The sequence below is a fragment of the Saccopteryx bilineata genome, chromosome 4 (assembly GCF_036850765.1).
Source record: "Saccopteryx bilineata isolate mSacBil1 chromosome 4, mSacBil1_pri_phased_curated, whole genome shotgun sequence".
Lineage (NCBI taxonomy): Eukaryota > Metazoa > Chordata > Mammalia > Chiroptera > Emballonuridae > Saccopteryx > Saccopteryx bilineata.
In genome coordinates, this window is record NC_089493.1 from 292,210,498 (window position 1) to 292,229,095 (window position 18,598).

The 18,598-nt window shown below is 52.7% G+C and overlaps 2 protein-coding genes across 7 annotated transcripts; one reads left to right on the forward strand and one right to left on the reverse strand.

Moving 5' to 3' along the window:
• Positions 1-269: 269 nt before the first annotated feature.
• PHKG2 (phosphorylase kinase catalytic subunit gamma 2) lies at positions 270-14,064 on the forward strand. Its single transcript, XM_066275707.1, has 10 exons — positions 270-412; positions 701-813; positions 9,191-9,366; positions 9,612-9,666; positions 10,342-10,407; positions 10,487-10,650; positions 12,876-12,966; positions 13,061-13,214; positions 13,285-13,410; positions 13,500-14,064. Exons 2-10 carry the CDS (start codon positions 719-721, stop codon positions 13,791-13,793), a joined length of 1,221 nt encoding a protein of 406 aa, XP_066131804.1. The 5' UTR covers positions 270-412; positions 701-718; the 3' UTR covers positions 13,794-14,064.
• A 59-nt stretch (positions 14,065-14,123) lies between these two features.
• On the reverse strand, positions 14,124-18,515 carry CFAP119 (cilia and flagella associated protein 119). 6 transcript variants are annotated; one of them, XR_010731229.1, is made up of 9 exons: positions 17,899-18,515; positions 17,566-17,597; positions 16,550-16,615; positions 16,223-16,392; positions 15,436-15,506; positions 15,130-15,246; positions 14,966-15,035; positions 14,636-14,888; positions 14,124-14,361 (listed from the first exon to the last, which is right to left on the reverse strand). XR_010731229.1 is itself a non-coding variant. In XM_066275709.1 (9 exons), exons 1-9 carry the CDS (start codon positions 18,061-18,063, stop codon positions 14,183-14,185), a joined length of 960 nt encoding a protein of 319 aa, XP_066131806.1. In that variant the 5' UTR covers positions 18,064-18,515; the 3' UTR covers positions 14,124-14,182. The 6 variants fall into 6 exon arrangements, 5 of the variants coding, with proteins under 5 accessions (XP_066131806.1, XP_066131805.1, XP_066131809.1 ...); XM_066275709.1 differs by having other exon boundaries at positions 14,799-14,888; XM_066275708.1 differs by having other exon boundaries at positions 14,756-14,888.
• Between the last annotated feature and the right edge of the window lie 83 nt (positions 18,516-18,598).

Below are 18,598 nucleotides of genomic sequence, written 5' to 3' on the forward strand. Positions count from 1 at the left end.
GGAGGCGCAGCGAATTGTCCATCCCGATAACCCACAGGTCGTGCTTCCCAGTAAACCTGGCTTCCGGGTCCGGTTCCAGGCCTCTGGTGGTTTCGCCTCTCCTGTTCCCGGCATATGTTGTATGCTGATTGGCCATTTTTGAAGCCCCGCCTTAGCGTCGCAGCCTTAGGTGACCCCGAGCTCCAACACCACCTCCAGCCGCAGGACTCTCGGCTTCCTATTGGACAACCTGCTTCCAATCGGAAGAGCTTCTGAACCTCAGTCTTTCGGCGGCGCAGGCTATTGGCTGACAGGACGGGAGCGCGGCCGGAGGTCGTTGCCGGCACCGCCCCGGGTAAAGTGAGGGACTAGAGGCGAACCCCGCGAGGGACCGGCCTCGCGTGGTCCCTGGCTTCATTCTCCGCCCCCGCGGGTGAGCCTGTGCGAGTCCCCGCGCCCCTCGCAGCACTCGCCCAAGTGCGCTTGCGCAGCAACAGCCGCGTACCTCCCTCCCCTATCCACTACTCCTTTTCCCTCCCCACCCCCCACCCCCGCCCCTTAGGCCCTTTCGCGGGGTCTTCCCAGTTCCGATCCTTCCCCAACCCCGTCCCAATCCCCCAAGATCCTGGCGCCCCAGCCACAGGGGCTGTGCCTCCGCGACCCGCGATGTGTGTCCTCTCAGAGCCTGTGGGCCTCCCTGCCCTCCGTTTCCTCCACACAGGCCCCCACCTCGGTCAGAATGACGCTGGACGTAGGACCCGAAGATGAGCTGCCGGACTGGGCCGCGGCCAAAGAGTTCTACCAGAAGTACGATCCTAAGGACGTCATTGGCAGGTGAGGCCACGACCAGGAAAACGGAGGTCCAGAGAGGTCGGGTCCTAACTAGGATCCAGAGTTCCATCTAAGAGCTGGATAGTTCTAAATGGGAAAGGTTAGGGGCTAGTTTAACGACTAGCTTTTAACTCTGAGTCAACTCCCATTTTTTCACAAATTCACTCATTTATGTGTTTACACATAGCTGAGTTCCCTACTGTGTGGAAGAAGAGAAGCTTATGTCCTGGGAGTACTCCAACTGAAGTGCCTTAGACACACGAACGTTTAAATAGTCTCAGGCTGTATGAAAGGTTCTACAGGGTCTCTGAAAACCACAGCTTCCCAGAAGAGGTGTGATATTTGGCTCTTAGAGAATGAGTAGCAGTTCGGCGTGCAGAGAATAGAAGGAAGGCCTTGCCTGTAGAGGCAATGGCAAATATCTTTATTCATCAAAGGTTTCCTAAGGTACAGTGGTTTCCTAAGCAGGTACAGTGTGGTGGTTGCACTGTGCTGGGCGCTAGGGATGCAAGAGCCACAAGGTTTCTGTTCACTTGGAAATTATATTCTAGTGGTAGAGACGTTCAGTAAACAAAAACAAGATAAAGATCAGATGCTATGGACCAGGGGTCGGGAACCTATGGCTCGTGAGCCAGATGTGGCTCTTTTGATGGCTGCATCTGGCTCGCAGACAAATCTTTAATAAAAAAAAATAATAACGGGCCTGACCTATGGTGGCGCAGTGGGATAAAGCGTCGACCTGGAACACTGAGGTTGCCGGTTCGAAACCTTGGGCTTGCCTGGTCAAGGCACATATGGGAGTTGATGCTTCCTGCTCCTCCCCCTTCTCTCTCTCTCTCTCTCTCTCTCTCTCTCTCTCCTCTCTAAAAATCAATAAACAAAATATTTTCATAATAATAATAATGTTAAAAATATAAACCATTCTTGTATTTATAATCCATTCATTTCCTACCGCTCATGTTCATGGTTGCTGGTGGCTGGAGTCAATCACAGCTGTCCTCTGGGACAACACCAAATTTTTTTAAAAATTTATTTAGATTTTATTTCTTCATTTTTAGAGAGTGAGAGAAGAGAGATAGAGAAAGAGAAGAGGGGAGGAGCGGGAAGCATCAACTCCCATATATGCCTTGACCAGGCAAGCGCGGGGTTTTGAACCAGCAAACTCAGTGTTCCAGATCAACGCTTTATCCACTGTGCCACCACAGGTCAGGCACCAAGTTTTTATTGGATAATGTGTAATGTACACGGGTCGTTGTATGGCTCTCACCAAATTACATTTTAAAATATGTGGAGTTCATGGCTCTCTCAGCCAAAAAGTTTCCCGACCCCTGCTCTGGAGGAAACAAGTAGAGTGATGGGACAAGAGTAATTAATGGAGCTGAGACTTGAAGAGTAAGAATGAACAGGGCATGAATGAAGGCAGGATGTATTCCAGGCGGAGGGACCAAGGAATGCAAAGGCTCAGGATAGGAAAGGGCCTATTCAAGCAGTATATAAAAGAACATAGTGGCTAGAAGTGGGGGAAAAAAGGAAATTAAATGGGAGAAGTAGATAGAGGTTAGATTATGTAAGGTCTTGGGCCATGCGTGATCTGATTTACATTTCTGTGTTTCAAGGGCTGGGAACTTAACCTTTTGTGCCTCAATTTCTCCACTGTAAATTGGGAGTAAAAATAGATCCTACTTTGTAGATAGCTGTGAGGATGGAAAGAGTTAAGGTGATACTCTGAGAACACTTCCTGGCACATGTTAAGTGTTCAATATAGGTGTGTTACAACAGTTAAAAAAAGATCATTCTGGCCCTGGCGGGTTGGCTCAGTGGTAGAGCGTCGGCCTGGCGTGCGGGAGTCCTGGGTTCAATTCTGGGCCAGGGCACACAGGAGAAGCACCCATCTCCTTCTCCACCCCTTTCCCTCTCCTTCCTCTCTGTCTCTCTCTTCCCCTCCCACAGCCAAGGCTCCATTGGAGCAAAGTTGGCCCGGGCGCTGAGGATGGCTCTGTGGCCTCTGCCTCAGGCGCTAGAATGGCTCTGGTTGCAACAGAGTAATGCTCCAGATGGGCAGAGCATCGCCCCCTGGTGGGCGTGCCGGGTGGATCCCGGTCAGGCACATGTGGGAGTCTGTCTGACTGCCTCTCCATTTCCAACTTCAGGAAAAAAAAAGATTATTCTGAATTTATTCTAGGGAACGGAGGAGTCGGAGTGGAGCAAGAATGGAAGCGTAGAGCCCAGTTACAAAGCTATTCATTCTTTCAGGCTAGCGATGGGGATAGTGGCAGAGATGGAGAGAAGTGGCTGGATTTAGGTGATGGTTTGAAAGGAGACTTTAGACAGTTTCCTGAAGGATTGGATGTGACCGTGAAGGAAAGGGAAGAAAACAGGAATAACCTCTAAGGTTTGGATTTGAGCACTTGAGTGCCGTTTTTTGAAGCAGAGAAGACTGAGGAGGATCAGACTGTGGGGAGGGATAAGCAAGCCAAGAGCTCCAGTTTGGAAACACTGAGTTTGAGATCTACAACTGGAGCTGTGAAGTGGGTCCGTGAGTTAGGAACTTTAGAACGAGAGCTAGTCCCTGGCCTGACGGCTCGGTTGGTTGGGTCATTGTCTCAAAGCACAGAGGTTGGCATTTTGTTTTGGGGTGTTTTTTTTTTGTTTTGTTTTTAATAAATTTTTTTTTATTTATTCATTTTAGAAAGGAGAGGGGAAGGAAAAGAGAGGAGGGGGGGAGGAGCAGAAAGCATCAACTCCCATATGTGCCTTGACCAGGCAAGCCCAGGGTTTCGAACCAGCGACCTCAGCATTTCCAGGTCGACGCTTTATCCACTGCGCCACCACAGGTCAGGTGAGGTTGGCATTTTGATCCTTGGTCAGGGCACATGCAGGAACAGATCGATGTTCCTCTCTCTCTCTCTCTCCCTCCCTCCTTCCCTCCCTCCCCCCACTCCCTTTCTCTCTTGCTAAAATCAGTAAATAAACTTTTTTGTGTGTTTTTTTTTCTTTTTTGCTTCTTTTTTTGTATTTTTCCAAAGTTGGAAACGGGAAGGCAGTCAGACAGACTCCCGCATGCGCCCGACCGGGATCCACCCAGCATGCCCACCAGGGGGCGATGCTCCACCCATCTGGGGCATTGCTCTGTTGCAACCATAGCCATTCTAGCGCCTGAGGCAGAGGCCACAGAGCCATCCTCAGCACCCAGGCCAACTTTGCTCCAATGGAGCCTTGGCTGTGGGAGGGGAAGAGAGAGACAGAGAGGAAGGAGAGGGGGAGGGGTGGAGAAGCAGATGGGCGCTTCTCCTGTGTGCCCTGGCCAGGAATCGAACCCGGGACTCCTGCACGCCAGGCCGACACTCTACCACTGAGCCAACCGGCCAGGGCCTAAACTTTTTTTTTTTAAAGAGAGCTGGGATAACCTGACCAGGCGGTGGCGCAATGGATAGAGCATTGGACTGGGATGTGGAGGACCCAGGTTCGAGACCCCAAGGTTGCCAGCTTGAGCGCAGGCTCATCTGGCTTAAGCAAAAAAAAAAAGCTCACCAGCTTGGACCCAAGGTCGCTGGCTCAAGCAAGGGGTTACTTGGTCTGCTGAAGGCCTGTGGTCAAGGCACATATGAGAAAGCAATCAATGAACAACTGAGGTGTCGCAACGAAAAACTGATGATTGATGCTTCTCATCTCTCTCCATTCCTCTCTGTCCCTATATATCCTGTCGCGACCCACAGGTTGAGAACCGCTGCTATATATCCTTCTTTCTGACTCTCTGTCCCTGTAAAAAATAAATAAATGAAAATAAAGAGAGCTGGGATAAAGCTATAAATTTGGGAGGCATCAGCATATACGTGGTGGTTGGCAAGAGACAGAAAAATGAAAGGGGCCTAGGCTCAGACCTTGGGCCATCTCATGAAGGGGTTAGAAAAGGAGGAGCCACAAGGGAAATTGACGAGGTGCCATTTGGTTAGAAAGAACAACACAAAAAGAATGTGTTTCTGGAAGGTTGGCACAGTCAGCTATTACAAATGCTGCTGAGGCTAAGAAAGCAGATGGGTGTATGTCCATTAGATTTGCTCCAAACTCTTTTTAGATGTCACATGAAGATGTCAAAAAGACCACTGGAATCAGGAATTCTGGAGAGAAATGAAGGCTCAAGTCAGTGCAACAGGAGTTATTGACACATCTGTGGTCTTTAAAGCCCCTAGGACTGAATAGAGGTCACCAGGGGAGACTATTGGGCAGAGAAGAGAGCAGGGGCCCCAGTCCTGGGTTACGGGCTTTGAGATCAGTAAGGGAGGATTGATGGAGGCTAGGAAGAACCCTCAGGGAAGAACTATGGTTCCACTGCTGAGTAGTGCAGAAAGACCAGGTTTGGAGAAGGCAGATCAGAGGACAGGGTCCTTATCATCTCGTTCCAAGCTTACTGTGGTAATGTCATCCCTTGTCTATCTCCTCTCTATTTTCCCTGCACAGTAAGTTACCTGTGCACTCTCACTAAATTGCTTTTCCAGAGTACCAGTTTTTTTCATGTATAAAGACCTGAAGCTTTAAAATAATTAGACTAGGCCTCAAACTCAGATGCACTTAGTGGTTGGACACGAACTAAAACTGTAGAGTGACTGAGAGTAAGGCATTCGGGAGCGGTGGGCACTGTGGCACCTGAAAGGTTCGTGTCCCATCTAAGATCTGTGAACCCCAGTTTACAAAGAACATTGCGTTGACCAAAATATAATACCGCTGTAGACTGTGTTTGGCCAGAGGGACAATAGTATGCACCCATTGATTGAACCAGAGTTTGTGGGTGACAGACATGCCAAGCAAAGGGAGCTGTGTAAGGACAAGGACACCATGAGAGCACAGCAGGAAGGCTCTGTGAGGGGCAGCCAGGGACGCAGCATACGAGATGTCATTGATGTGGTGCCGGAGAGATGTGCGCTTTAGCCTGAGGTACTTCTGGGGTCGTATGAAGTCAGTGACAGAGCTCATATGTGACAGTCTCTGTCTAGGACTTTTTTTCTTTTTCTTTTTGTATTTTCCTGAAGTTGGAAACGGGGAGGCAGTCAGACAGACTCCCACATGCGCCCAACCAGGATCCACCCGGCATGCCCACCAGGGGGCAATGCTCCGCCCATCCGGGGCATTGCTCTGCTGCAATCAGAGCCATTCTAGCGCCTGAGGCAGAGGCCATAGAGCCATCCTCAGCACCCGGGCCAACCTTGCTCCAGTGGAGCCTTGGCTGCAGGAGGGGAAGAGAGAGACAGAGAGGAAGGAGAGGGGGAGGGGTGGAGAAGCAGATGGACACCTCTCCTGTGTGCTCTGGCCAGGAATTGAACCCGGGACTCCCGCACGCCAGGCCGACGCTCTACCACTGAGCCAACCGGCCAGGGCAGGACTTTCTCTTTCAATGCCACATGGACTTACCTATCTCTACCTCATTAATGTCTTTCAACATCCCTTTAAGATTTATTTTTTATTTTATTTTTTTAGTGAGGGGGGTAAGACAGGAAGGAAGAGAGATGAGAAGCATCAACTCATAGTTGCAGCTCCTTAGTTGCTCATTGATTGCTTCTCATACATACCTTAATCTGGGGGCTCCAGCTGAGCCAGTGACCCTTTGCTCAAGCCAGTGACCATGGGTTCATGTCCATGATCCCATGCTCAAGCTGGATGAGTCCACAGTCAAGCCGCCAACCTTGGGGTTCAAACCTGGGTCCTCAGTGTCCCAGGCTGACGCTCTATCCACTGCACCACTGCCTGGTCAGGCCCCTTCAAGATTTTTTTAAATTTTATCTATTCGGCCCTGGCCGGTTGGCTCAGCGGTAGAGCATCGGCCTGGCGTGCGGGGGACCCAGGTTCGGTTCCCGGCCAGGGCACATAGGAGAAGCGCCCATTTGCTTCTCCACCCCCCCCCTCCTTCCTCTCTGTCTCTCTCTTCCCCTCCTGCAGCCGAGGCTCCATTGGAGCAAAGATGGCCTGGGCGCTGGGGATGGCTCCTTGGCCTCTGCCCCAGATGCCCCGGAGGGGCAGGGCATCGCCCCCTGGTGGGCAGAGCATCGCCCCTGGTGGGCGTGCCGGGTGGATCCCAGTCGGGCGCATGCAGGAGTCTGTCTGACTGTCTCTCCCCGTTTCTAGCTTCAGAAAAATAAAAAAATTTAAAAAAATTATCTATTGATTGATTTTCAAGAGAGAGGAAGGAAGAGAGATAAACATCAATTTGTTGTTCCACTAATTTTGTATTCATTGGTTAATATTTTTTAAATTGATTTTAGAGAGACAGAAGAAGGGGGGAGAGAGAGAGAAGCATTCATTTGTTGTTCCATTTAGTTGTGCATCCATTGGTCACTTCTGTGTGTGCCCTGACCAGGGGTTGAACCTGCAACCTTGGTGGGGGTTTTTTTGTTTGTTTTGTGTTGTTGTTTTTTTAACAGAGATAGAGAGAACCGCTGCTAGAGAGATGGGAAGCATCAATCATCAGTTTTTCATTGCGACACCTTAGTTGTTCATTGATTGCTTTCTCATATGTGCCTTGACCGTGGGGCTACAGCAGACCGAGTAACCCCTTGCTCAAGCCAGTGACCTTGGGTCGAAGCTGGTGAGCTTTTGCTCAAACCAGATGAGCCCGCGCTCAAGCTGGCAACCTCAGGGTCTCGAACCTGGGTCCTTCTTCATTCCAGTCTGACGCTCTATCCACTGTGCCACCGCTTAGGCGCAACCTTGGTGTTTTGGGACAATGCTTTAACCCAGTGGTGCCCAACTTTTTTTGGGCCACGGACCGGTTTAATGTCAGAAAATGTTTTCACGGACCGGCCTTTAGGGTGGGACAGATAAATGTATCACGTGACCGAGACAAGCGTCAAGAGTGAGTGTTAGCCCTGGCCGGTTGGCTCAGTGGTGGAGCGTCATCCTGGCGTGTGGGAGTCCCGGGTTCGATTCCTGGCCAGAGCACACAGGAGAGGTGTCCATCTGCTTCTCCACCCCTCCCCCTCTCCTTCCTCTCTGTCTCTCTCTTCCCCTCCTGCAGCCAAGACTCCATTGGAGCAAAGTTGGCCTGGGTACTGAGGATGGCTCCATGACCTCTGCCTCAGGTGCTAGAATGGCTCTGGTTGCAGCAGAGTGACACCCCAGATGGGCAGAGCATCGCCCCTGGTGGGCATGCCAGGTGGATCCCGGTCGGGCACATGCGGGAGTCTGTCTGACTGCCTCCCCGTTTACAGCTTCGGAAAAATACAAAAAAAAAAAAAAAAGAGTGAGTGTTAGACGGATGTAACAGAGGGAATCTGGTCGTTTTTTAAAAAATAAAACATCGTTCAGACTTAAATATAAATAAAATGGAAATAATGTAAGTTATTTATTCTTTCTCTGTAGACCGGTATCAAATGGCCTACGGACCGGGGGTTGGGGACCACTGCTTTAACCAGCTTTGCTGCCTGGATCAGGGCCATTCCTTCAAGATACTATTGGCCACATTTCAGAGCTGGAGAAGTGGAAGCCCAGAGACCTTATGTCATTGGGTCTCATGAAGATTAATCAGTAGCAGATTTGGGGCCTAAACCAAGATCTAATTCTCAACTGAGTCTTCTAGTCAATGGCACAATACTTATTTGGAGCCTCCTACACTTTAGATAACGTAGGGGAGCTTTGCGGTTTGGATGGGGTCATCAGGAAGTGCGAGATTTTGAGGGAACTTCAGATCATTTCTTCCCACTTGACCCTTGTGGTGTTTCAGGCAGGTTCTTTTTTTTTTTTTTTACATTTATTTATTTATTTTTACAGAGACAGAAAGAGACTCAGAGAGAGGGATAGATAGGGACGGGTAGATAGGAATGGAGAGAGATGAGAAGCATCAATCATTAGTTCTTTGTTGCAACACCTTACTTGTTCATTGATTGCTTTCTCATATGTGCCTTGACCGCGGGCCTTCAGCAGACCGAGTAACCCCTTGCTTGAGCCAGTGACCTTAGGTCCAAGCTGGCGAGCTTTTTGCTCAAACCAGATGAGCCCGCGCTGAAGCTGGCGACCTCGGGGTCTCAAACCTGGGTCCTTCCGCATCCCAGTCCAACGCTCTATCCACTGCGCCACCGCCTGGTTAGGCTCAGGCAGGTTCTGAGGCTCGCTGTAGAGGACTTGTCCAGGCTCACCATGGTGGCATGGCAGAGGCCTGGAATCCAGGACCCCTGCCTTCCTCCCCTGTGAGCTTGTGTTGCACCTTGCTGGTCGCCCAGGTCACTTGCTGAGGCTGCTGTGACGCTGTTGTCGGCCAGGACGGGCTCCTTGGGAGGCTGCCTTGCCTGGATGGCTCAGTCTGGTGCAGTGTGTGTGAGGATATTGAGGCTCTCCTCCGCTTGGCAGTGAGAAGGCAGGAGGCCCTGACTCCTTTGTCGTTTGACTCTATCAGAGGCGTGAGCTCTGTGGTCCGCCGTTGTGTCCATCGCGCTACTGGCCATGAGTTTGCAGTGAAAATCATGGAGGTGACGGCTGAGCGACTGAGCCCCGAGCAGCTGGAGGAGGTGCGGGAAGCCACGCGTCGAGAGACACACATCCTTCGCCAGGTCGCTGGCCACCCCCACATCAGTGAGGCTGCACCCCTGATCCTGCTAGCTGACAGCCACCTCCCGCTGGCCCTGCCTAGAGCCCCCTCCCCATAGCACCGCCTCTGCCCTCTACCCCACCTCGGAGCGCAGCCAGCCGCAGGTCCCCACTGCCTCCTCTGTTCTCCTTCCTTCCCGGCCGCTGCCCCTTGTGCCTCGGGTGGAGAGCCCCTTCGTATGCGTCTGCTCCTTTCCATCCCCGTCTCCGCCTTTCTCCTCTTTCCCCAGTCACTCTCATCGATTCCTACGAGTCTTCTAGCTTCATGTTCCTGGTGTTTGACCTGTGAGTATCTCCCCGCCCTGGCCCGAAAAGCCTCTTTACCTACATGCATGGCCCAGCCTCCAATCGCAGTGGGCGGAAGACTTCCCTGCTCACACCTGCCTCCGCTCTACCTGGGCCTGTCTGGCAGGCCGTGGCGCTGGCCCCTTTGCTGGGGGCCCTGATTGAGGCAAGTTCTACAAGAGTAATAGTGACCAAAGAGAAAGGTTCTTCATGACCCATGTCCCCCGCTGTTTCAGTACCCTCTGGTTGTAAGGTTAGTGGGGAAGAAGGGCTGATCTGACAGTGTCTGACCAGGAACTGAACACTTACCAGATAGATTCTTGCTCACCAGGTTCTCATTGTGTAATGGTCTGTGGTATACACAGATTCACTTTAATAGGCCTTTTCTGAGTATCAGATAATAAGAACCTTCTATGAATTATTGGCACAAGTAGGAACTCATTTTTGCTAAAATAGCCCCCTCTCAGGCACAATGTAAATATTTTAACTGCCAACCCACTGGGCCAAACTGCCCCTGGCGTTCATCTCTGGGAGGGCTCCGTCACGAGACCCTTTACTTTGTCTACAGAGGCAGCTCTTTCCTGGCCGCCTCCGTAGTGTTTCTGGGAGCACTGGCTTATTTCCCTGGCCCTCCCTGTGAGGTGCACCTGCCTCCCAACCACTCCTGTCCCTTAGGATGCGGAAGGGAGAGCTGTTCGACTATCTCACAGAGAAGGTGGTGCTCTCCGAGAAGGAAAGCAGGTAACGGCGGCGCCCACAGCCCCTGGGGGAGCAGGGAGGGGGTGGGTGGGAGAAGCAGAGGAGACTGCCCCTCTCCCAGGTCCATCATGAGGTCTCTGCTGGAAGCAGTGAGCTTTCTCCATGCCAACAACATTGTGCACCGAGATCTGAAGCCCGAGAACATACTCCTGGATGACAATATGCAGATCCGGCTTTCAGATTTTGGGTTCTCCTGCCACTTGGAACCTGGCGAGAAGCTGCGAGGTGAGGGGACCTGGTGCTCTAAGAGGCTGGAAAGGGAAGGCTGCCCAGACCTGAGGGCGCTTGGCTGGCTCGGAGAACTGAGTCCCAGGTACCAAGCAGCGGGAAGTCAGTAAACACTTGCCCTGCACCCACTGGGTGCAAAGCATTGTGGGCAGCTCAGAATGGGTTTCCTGACCTGGGGAGGATGGAGACAGGCAAGTGAGCGGATAAGTGGCACACAGCAGGGGCTGGGGGGGGGGGGACGCAGAAAGGAGCACCTTATTTAGTTGGAGGGTCCTGAAGAGGAGGACTTTGGAGCTGGGGCCTTGGGAGGCTGGGCTTGTCCCCGGAGGGAGAAGAGAGAGGGGGATGCAGGACTCAGCTGCACATTTGGGATCTAGCAGACAGGAAAGACCCCAGTGTGTGGCTTAGGTGCTGTGAAGAGCCTGGTATGGCCAGACAGCACTTCTCACCTGGTAACCTTGGACGCAGGTTCACCAGTGTTAATGCATTTGTTGTGACAGAAATAATTCTGGTGTAAATGGAAACTAAAAGTTCAACAGCAAGACTCCTCATTTTATTGATTTTAGAGAGAGGGAGACAAGAACATTAATCTGTTCCTCCATGTGCCCTGAACAGGGCTCAAACTGGCAACTTCTGTGCTTCGAGGCGATGTACTAACCAACCGAGCTGTCCAGGCAGGGCTCCGCAGAGTTCTCAATGTGCTCCTTTCTCCCTCCATGGCTTTGCACTGAATTTATTAAAAGCTAACATTTACTGGGCACTTAATATGAGCTATGTACCATGCTGAATCTTTAGAAGGTTTAGTTCTCTCAACCCTCTCAGTACCCCTTTGAGATAGATGGCATTTGTGTCTCCATTTTGTAGATGTGTTGTGGCCTGCCCAGGGTCCTCTGGCTGGGATTTGAACTTGAGCAGTCTGACTTGAACTCCTTCTCTTCATCCGTGGACTTGCGTATCTTACAGATGTCGTAGTTTGTTTTCCACTGGGCTTCCACATAGCCATTTCCTCAGTCTGGAATCACCTTTGCCCGTGCCCACTCCACCCTCTCACTTGGCTTGGGTAATTCAGGGTTCACTTGAAAAAGCTCTAGGTCAGGTTAAATCCCTTGCTTTTTGTTCTTTACTCCCTTCGTGGCACTTGTCTTTTATTTCTCATTTGCTTTCTGGTGAATGTTGAGTTCAGTAGGAGCACATCTAATTCACCACTGTGTCCAGTGTGATGCTTGGTGCCTGGTTGGCAGTAGACACTTGGTTCAGGAATGAATTTACCAAGAGTCACTTTCCGTTTAGGCCTGTTAAGATCTCCTGGAAGTGTACCATGGACTACAGTTTGGAGATTCCTGGGGTGGAAGAATTGGTGCTTGAGGTGGTAGAGGAAACTAGAGATACAGGCTTGTGTCCAGTCATGGAGAGCTCTGTACCGAGAGCGGACTTGACCCTGAGGCCACAGCGGGGAGCCAGAGAAGGGTTTTAAACAAAGGCCATCCCTGTCTGTTTGAAGGAATCCCATACTCCCACTCATTCCCCTTGGTTTGAGCAGTGGTTCCACTAACCAGCATCAAGATTTTTTGTTTTTGAGGGAGAGACAGGAAGGGAGAAAGTGAGAAGCATCAACTCATAGTTGCTTTCACTTTAATTGTGCCTTGATTCCTCCTCAGGTGTGCCTTGGGAGGCCCTTGACCAGGGCCAAGCCAGTGTCCCCTTGGTCAAGCTGGTGACCTTTGAGATTGTGTGACTAATTCCCCTGCTCAAGCCAATGAACCCGTGCTGATGAGCCCGCAGCAAACTGGGGCTTTGACCCCAGTGTTCTCGGTCAACACTTTATCCATTGCCCCAGCACCAGTCAGGCAGAGTAGAAATCATAGGAGGAGTAAACTTGGGCAGAAAGGAATGCAGGAAAGTTTTGTTTTCTATGTGTTATATAAATATGTGGTAACACATTTGTGTGAGGGGTGGGTAAGGGTTGGAGGCAGGTGGTAACAGTTGGGTAGGATCTTACATCAATCCAAAAATCAGATTTTCCCTGAGCACACCGGGAGCCTGGGTGGATATTCGAGTTGTTCAGAACGGTTGGGATCTAGTAATAAGACTCAGCAGAGGCAGGAGGGAGTAGATGGGAACACGTTTGGCCTGGCCAGTGTTGAGGCTCCCGCAGAGGGCTGGAGTTAAGGGCCCTTGAAGGGTCCTGTGGCATCCCATCGATCTCAGCCCTCTCTTCCCAGAGTTGTGTGGGACCCCAGGATATCTAGCACCAGAGATCCTCAAGTGCTCCATGGATGAAACCCACCTGGGCTATGGCAAGGAGGTCGACCTGTGAGTTTCGGGGATCCTCTGCCCTCTTCTATGTAGTGCTCTTCAGTCTGCTTGCCCAGCACCTAGTCCTGCCTGACTTTGGTCTCTCTCCCAGCTGGGCCTGCGGGGTGATCTTGTTCACACTCCTGGCTGGCTCGCCGCCGTTCTGGCACCGGCGGCAGATTCTGATGCTACGCATGATCATGGAAGGCCAGTACCAGTTCAGTTCCCCCGAGTGGGATGACCGGTCAAACACTGTCAAAGACCTGGTGAGCTGGGGCCTGAGGGTGTAAGGCGGGAGGCCCAGGAGCTGCCCCTCACGCTCTGGAGTTCCCCTAGATTTCAAGGCTGCTGCAGGTGGATCCTGAGAAGCGTTGGACAGCTGAGCAAGCCCTACAGCACCCCTTCTTTGAGCGTTGTGAAGGCAGCCAGCCCTGGAACCTCACCCCCCGACAGCGGTTCCGGGTAAGCTTTAGAGGCTCAGGTTGGGTCTGTTCCTCTGTGCCCTGGGGTGGATGCGACACTGGAGCGTACACTTCCCTCCCCCATCTCAGGTGGCAGTGTGGACAGTGCTGGCTGCTGGACGAGTGGCCTTAAGCACCCACCATGCACGGCCGCTGACCAAGACGGCACTGTTGAGGGACCCCTACGCACTGCGGCCCGTCCGGCGCCTTATCGACAGCTGCGCCTTCCGGCTCTATGGGCACTGGGTGAAGAAGGGCGAGCAGCAGAACCGGGCAGCTCTCTTCCAGCATCGGCCCCCTGGGCCTTTCCCCGTCAGGAGCCCCGAGGAGGAGGGAGACTCAGCTGCTGTCACCGAGGACGAGGCCATGCTGGTGCTGGGCTAGCACGGCAGCCCTGGGGAATCCTAGCAAGCCAGACTCTCAAAGGAGACTTGTCACCGGTCCAGCCCCTCCGGGCTCTGGCCTCGGGCCCCACGCTGCCTGCGGGCCCACCACTGATCATGCTCTCATGGAGACCAGCCCTGCCCACCTACCCCACTGGCCAGGGTTGTGAGGTCAGAGCTGAGGCGGAGGGGAGCCGCTCAGAATGCCATGCCTGGCCATGTCAGAGCTGCCTGTGCTGTGTGCGCAATAAAATCTACGCGCTGGGGAGAGCCAGCACCCTCTGCCTGGTGTCCAGCTTTGGCGGGAAGCCCCAAAGTCACTCAGGAGGGTGGGGCAGGAATGGGGCCACTCTGGCCCAGGCCTTTATTGGGGTAAACATGGGGGTGCAGTCACTTGGTCTTATTCTTGCCTTTGCCTGGAGGTGGCTGGAAGGGCTGCTCCAGCGCGGTCAGCTTGCCACTGAGCCTTTCCTCGCTGGCCTTGAAGCGCTCCTCCACCAGCTCTTGGAGCTGCCCCAGCTTCTTGTTGAGCTGGATCTTGATGTAGTCTCGGAGGACGGAGGTCTGGCCTGCAGGGGCGGGGAAGAGGCACTGTCAGGGGAGGTGCTCCGGGGGAAGGAGTGCCCAGCTGTGCCAGCCTCCTGGGCACTACTTAGCAGCTTTGTGAACTCGGCAGGTTTTCACCCCACGGGACAGGTGCGTAGTGATGGGGATGAAATGGGCTACTACATATAAAATGTGTAGATGTGCTAGGGCTTGCCTAGCGCATAGTATTGCCAAATACGTGCTGGCTATCATTGTCATCAGTTTTCTAATCATCCTTTTCTGGAGCTCCAGCCTCACCCCCAGCAGCTGTGCTGTTCTGGTTGTCATCTTGGAACTCTGTCCAAGGAATCGTTTGAAGAAAGAACACCGTGACTGAAAGAAGCGTGAGGCCCTCATGCGGTCTGCCCTTCATCTTACACCTGCCCGGAGTCACGGGGCCCTCGCTCCCGCAGCTCCTCACTTGGCTCTTGCTGAGGCTCAACTACTGTCTCTGGTTTCTCCTGCAGCAGGGCGACTGCCTGCTCCTCTGCCTCCTCGCCACCTTCTTTCTCTGCAAGCCAGAAGCAGGAAGAGGCTTCAGGCCCAGGCCCAGCCCCACCCCGCCCAGCCCCTGGCCTTCTCTCTCACCTGTCTCATCCTCTGGCCAGAGCGTGGGGGCCTGGAGCCCCTTATAAGTCAAAGATAAATCCAGCCGCACCTGGGAAGAGGAAGAGGAGGGTACCTGCTCTGTGGGAAATGGGGAGATGAGGAGATGAGGGGTGGTCTCCTGAAGCCCGCCCACGGCCCAGTACCTGTGGTGTAAAGACGTATTTGTAGAGTTTGAAGTGGCGGAAGTAGGTGTTGACCACATAATCTGCCAGGGCCAGCAGCTGTTCCTCCTCAAAAAGGTTGATACTGAAGGGGGGCCGCTGTGGGAGTGACTGGAGTTAGACTGACCCCCGAAGCTCTGGCCTTCTCTCCTAGTGCCCAGCAGTGCAGTAGCAGGGAGAGCCCACTGTGGCCCTCAGCGGAAGATGAGGGTGGTGAGTGTGAGAGAGCGGGAGATTGGGCTAACCCTTGCCTGGGGAAGACTGATGGTCCCATTTGGGGGAACTGACCCTGACTCCGTGGCAAAAAAGGACACTGGTGAAGTAGCGGTAGCATTCCTCCACATTGCCCAACGGGGTTGCTGGGAGGGAGAACAAGACCATATAGCAAGTCACCTCTCAGCTTGTTCGCTCAACAGTTGCTTCCTGGGCATGAGCTTTAGAAATGGACAGACTTCGGTTTAAGTGCTGGCTTGTTGCATTAACTCAAATACCAAGTACCTACTAGGACGGTTTTGGGCACTGAACAAGACAGAAGGCTTTGCCCTTAAGAGGTTGATACATTAGTGGAAGTGACATACCAAAAAATACATAATTTTGCTTGACCTGTGGTGGCGCAGTGGATAAAGCATCAACCTGGAAATGCTGAGGTCGCAGGTTTGAAACCCTGGGCTTGCCTGGTCAAGGCACATATGGGAGTTGATGCTTCCAGCTCCTCCCCCCTTCTCTCTCTCTGCCTCTCTCTCTCTCTCTCTCTCTGTCTCTCCCTCTCCCCTCTAAAATGAATAAATTTTAAAAAATAAATACATAATTTTAGCTCTTGTTAAATATTCTGAAGAAAACCAGTTTGGAAATAAAATCAAGAGCTGTCTTCTGAGCACTGCAGAGATACGTTACAGTATACCTCAGAACAATCTAAGAAAGGTACTCCCCTTATTTTCTAGAGAAGGAAATGGAGGATTTCAAAGGTGAAATAACGGGTGTGACAACAATACTAGTAATAATGTAACGGATTCCAGTTGGTCCTCTCCCTATTTCTGCTTCCCATGCTTTTGCGTGCCACCCAGCCTCCTCTTACCAATACAGGCCTTGTGAAGATCTTGGAGCAGGGCACAAGCCGTTGATGTCTGCTCCAGTGAGAAGCCCTGCTCGCGGCAGAAGATGAGTGCGTGGGAGAAGAGGTCCAGGGTGATGGCATCTCTCAGGCTCGGCTCGGGCCAGCCTAGCCCCAGTAGCTGAGCCAGAACCCTTGGGGCAGAGAGGGAGGAGCGAAGGGCAATGGAAGAGCTTCCTTCACAACCCCCACACTAGTGCACTACCTGCTCTGGAGCCAGGCATTCTGCCTTCCCAGTCCACCCTCAGCCTCTCATGCATCTTCCCTTCCCTGCTCCCCCGCCCCCCATACTCCCTCATCTCCTCAACGTTGGTGGTCTTCTCCAGCCTGTGCATGGAATGGATGTCCAAGTATTTCCTGTCATCAGAAAAGAGGAGAGCCCTGGCCGGTTGGCTCAGCGGTAGAGCGTTGGCCTAGCATGCGGAGGACCCGGGTTCGATTCCGGCCAGGGCACACAGAAGAAGCGCCCATTTGCTTCTCCACCCCTCCGCGGCGCTTTCCTCTCTGTCTCTCTCTTCCCCTCCCGCAGCTAAGGCTCCATTGGAGCAAAGATGGCCCCGGGCGCTGGGGATGGCTCTGTGGCCTCTGCCTCAGGCGCTAGAGTGGCTCTGGTCGCAACATGGCGATGCCCCAGAGGGGCAGAGCATCGCCCCCTGGTGGGCAGAGCGTCGCCCCATGGTGGGCGTGCCGGGTGGATCCCGGTCGGGCGCATGCGGGAGTCTGTCTGACTGTCTCTCCCTGTTTCCAGCTTCAGAAAAATGAAAAAAAAAAAAAGAGGAGAAACGGTGTTGGTTGCCATTAAGCAGTCGCATGGCAGGGCTAGAGCACTGGGAACCAGGAGACCTGAGTTTGAGGTTCGGCCTTCCCACTAGCTTGCTGGGTAGCCTTAGGCAAGCCACTTCCCTCTCTGGGCCTCATGGGCTCCATCTGTAAATACCAGTAGGGTCTAAACGGACTGTTATGATTATTATAAAGCTTAGGGTTAGGAAACGAGTTCTTGTCTCAGCTTTGTCACTCCCTTGCTGTATGACCTTGGGCAGGTAACCCTGTGGCCATCACAATGCTCCTTGACAACTGTAATATTCCATTTACATCCTCAGTCTTTGGCTCCCTTCTTCCCACACTTGCTCTTTGGACCGCATAGGCAGGACAGCCAGCTTCTAGTCACTTTGGGTAATTGCATCTCTGGGCCTCAGTCTCCTCATTTATAAAGTGGGGATGCCCTCGCTGACAGGACTGTTGGGGAGGCACTAAAGGAATAATGCAAGAGTGAAATGTAACTTTTCCCCAAGACTCCTCACACTCACCACATGCAGATCCGGGGCTGGGGCAGCGGAGGCTGCGGAGAGAGAGAAGATGGACTAGTCCCTGGCCCGTGGCGGACCTCCAGCGGACCTGAGAACTCGTTAACTTGCTTGCTCGTCTTAAGGACTATGAACAAGCAACGCGGGCGGGCTGGGCTTTAGCAGACCCTATGTCTGCTAGTCTTTAGCAGACTCACTAATAGTATATTAACAATCGAGGCCACATACCCGCCTCTTCACCAAGGCAGCCTAGGAAACGTCTTGAACATTAGTCAACACAACGCTGGGAGCCCTTTTATAAACATTCGCGAGCGTACCACTCTTCCTCGCCCTCACCGGGAACAAGCTGGCTGTGGGATCTTCATCCTCTTTCACCGAGGCCGCGGTGCCGGACTCGGTCCACACATTTGTTCCCATAGGCGTGGCTGGTTCATCCACTGAGCTGAGGTCCTTCTTGGGTTCCCGCCGCACTTCGGAGGGTTCTTCAAGTTCCGACTGCATCCTCAGTCCCTAAAATTGGCTGGACTTCTGACGGTTTATCTCGTCGCTCCTCCGTGTCACGAGTCAGCGAAGGCTCTGTCCTGCCTCTGTTCTGGGACAGCCGATTCTCGGCAGGCACTTCGAAGGCCTGACTCTGCAGCCACGCTTCCGCCAACCTACGCTGCCTGGAGGCCGGGCGCAGCCAATCTGTCGGGGGCGGCTCCTCCCGTTTCAACTCGGAAGGTTGCTAAGGCAGCCAGAGGAAAGAAAAGAGAAAGTGTAAAGCGTTCGCCTTTCAGTGGGAAGATAATGCGCATGCGTCATAAATTGCAAAGTACGCCTCGGTGCCTCTCTAAAGTTGCTAGTAGAAGGCCGGCAGAGTCCTTAGGGTTAGGGTGTGCGAGTGTGGTGTCAGTTCCCATGGGAACTGTTTACTGGCCAATCACCGAGCGAAAGAGGTGGTGTTGGGGAAGGAACCAAAGGGTCCCGAGAGGAGGGACAAAGCGCGACCAATAGAAACAGGAAATGCCGTTCCACCATATCCGGCCCTGCCCCT

Excerpts from the sequence above, each read along its gene's own strand:
- CFAP119 (XM_066275708.1), bottom strand. The coding sequence starts at position 18,063 with ATGCAGTCGGAACTTGAAGAACCCTCCGAAGTGCGGCGGGAACCCAAG. Across the intron at positions 16,616-17,565 it reads CAGCCCCGGATCTGCATGTG|GAAATACTTGGACATCCATT; the intron begins GTGAGTGTGAGG and ends TTCTGATGACAG. Across the intron at positions 15,036-15,129 it reads AATACGTCTTTACACCACAG|GTGCGGCTGGATTTATCTTT; the intron begins GTACTGGGCCGT and ends TCCTCTTCCCAG.
- PHKG2 (XM_066275707.1), top strand. The coding sequence starts at position 719 with ATGACGCTGGACGTAGGACCCGAAGATGAGCTGCCGGACTGGGCCGCG. Across the intron at positions 814-9,190 it reads CCTAAGGACGTCATTGGCAG|AGGCGTGAGCTCTGTGGTCC; the intron begins GTGAGGCCACGA and ends TGACTCTATCAG. Across the intron at positions 9,667-10,341 it reads ATGTTCCTGGTGTTTGACCT|GATGCGGAAGGGAGAGCTGT; the intron begins GTGAGTATCTCC and ends CCTGTCCCTTAG.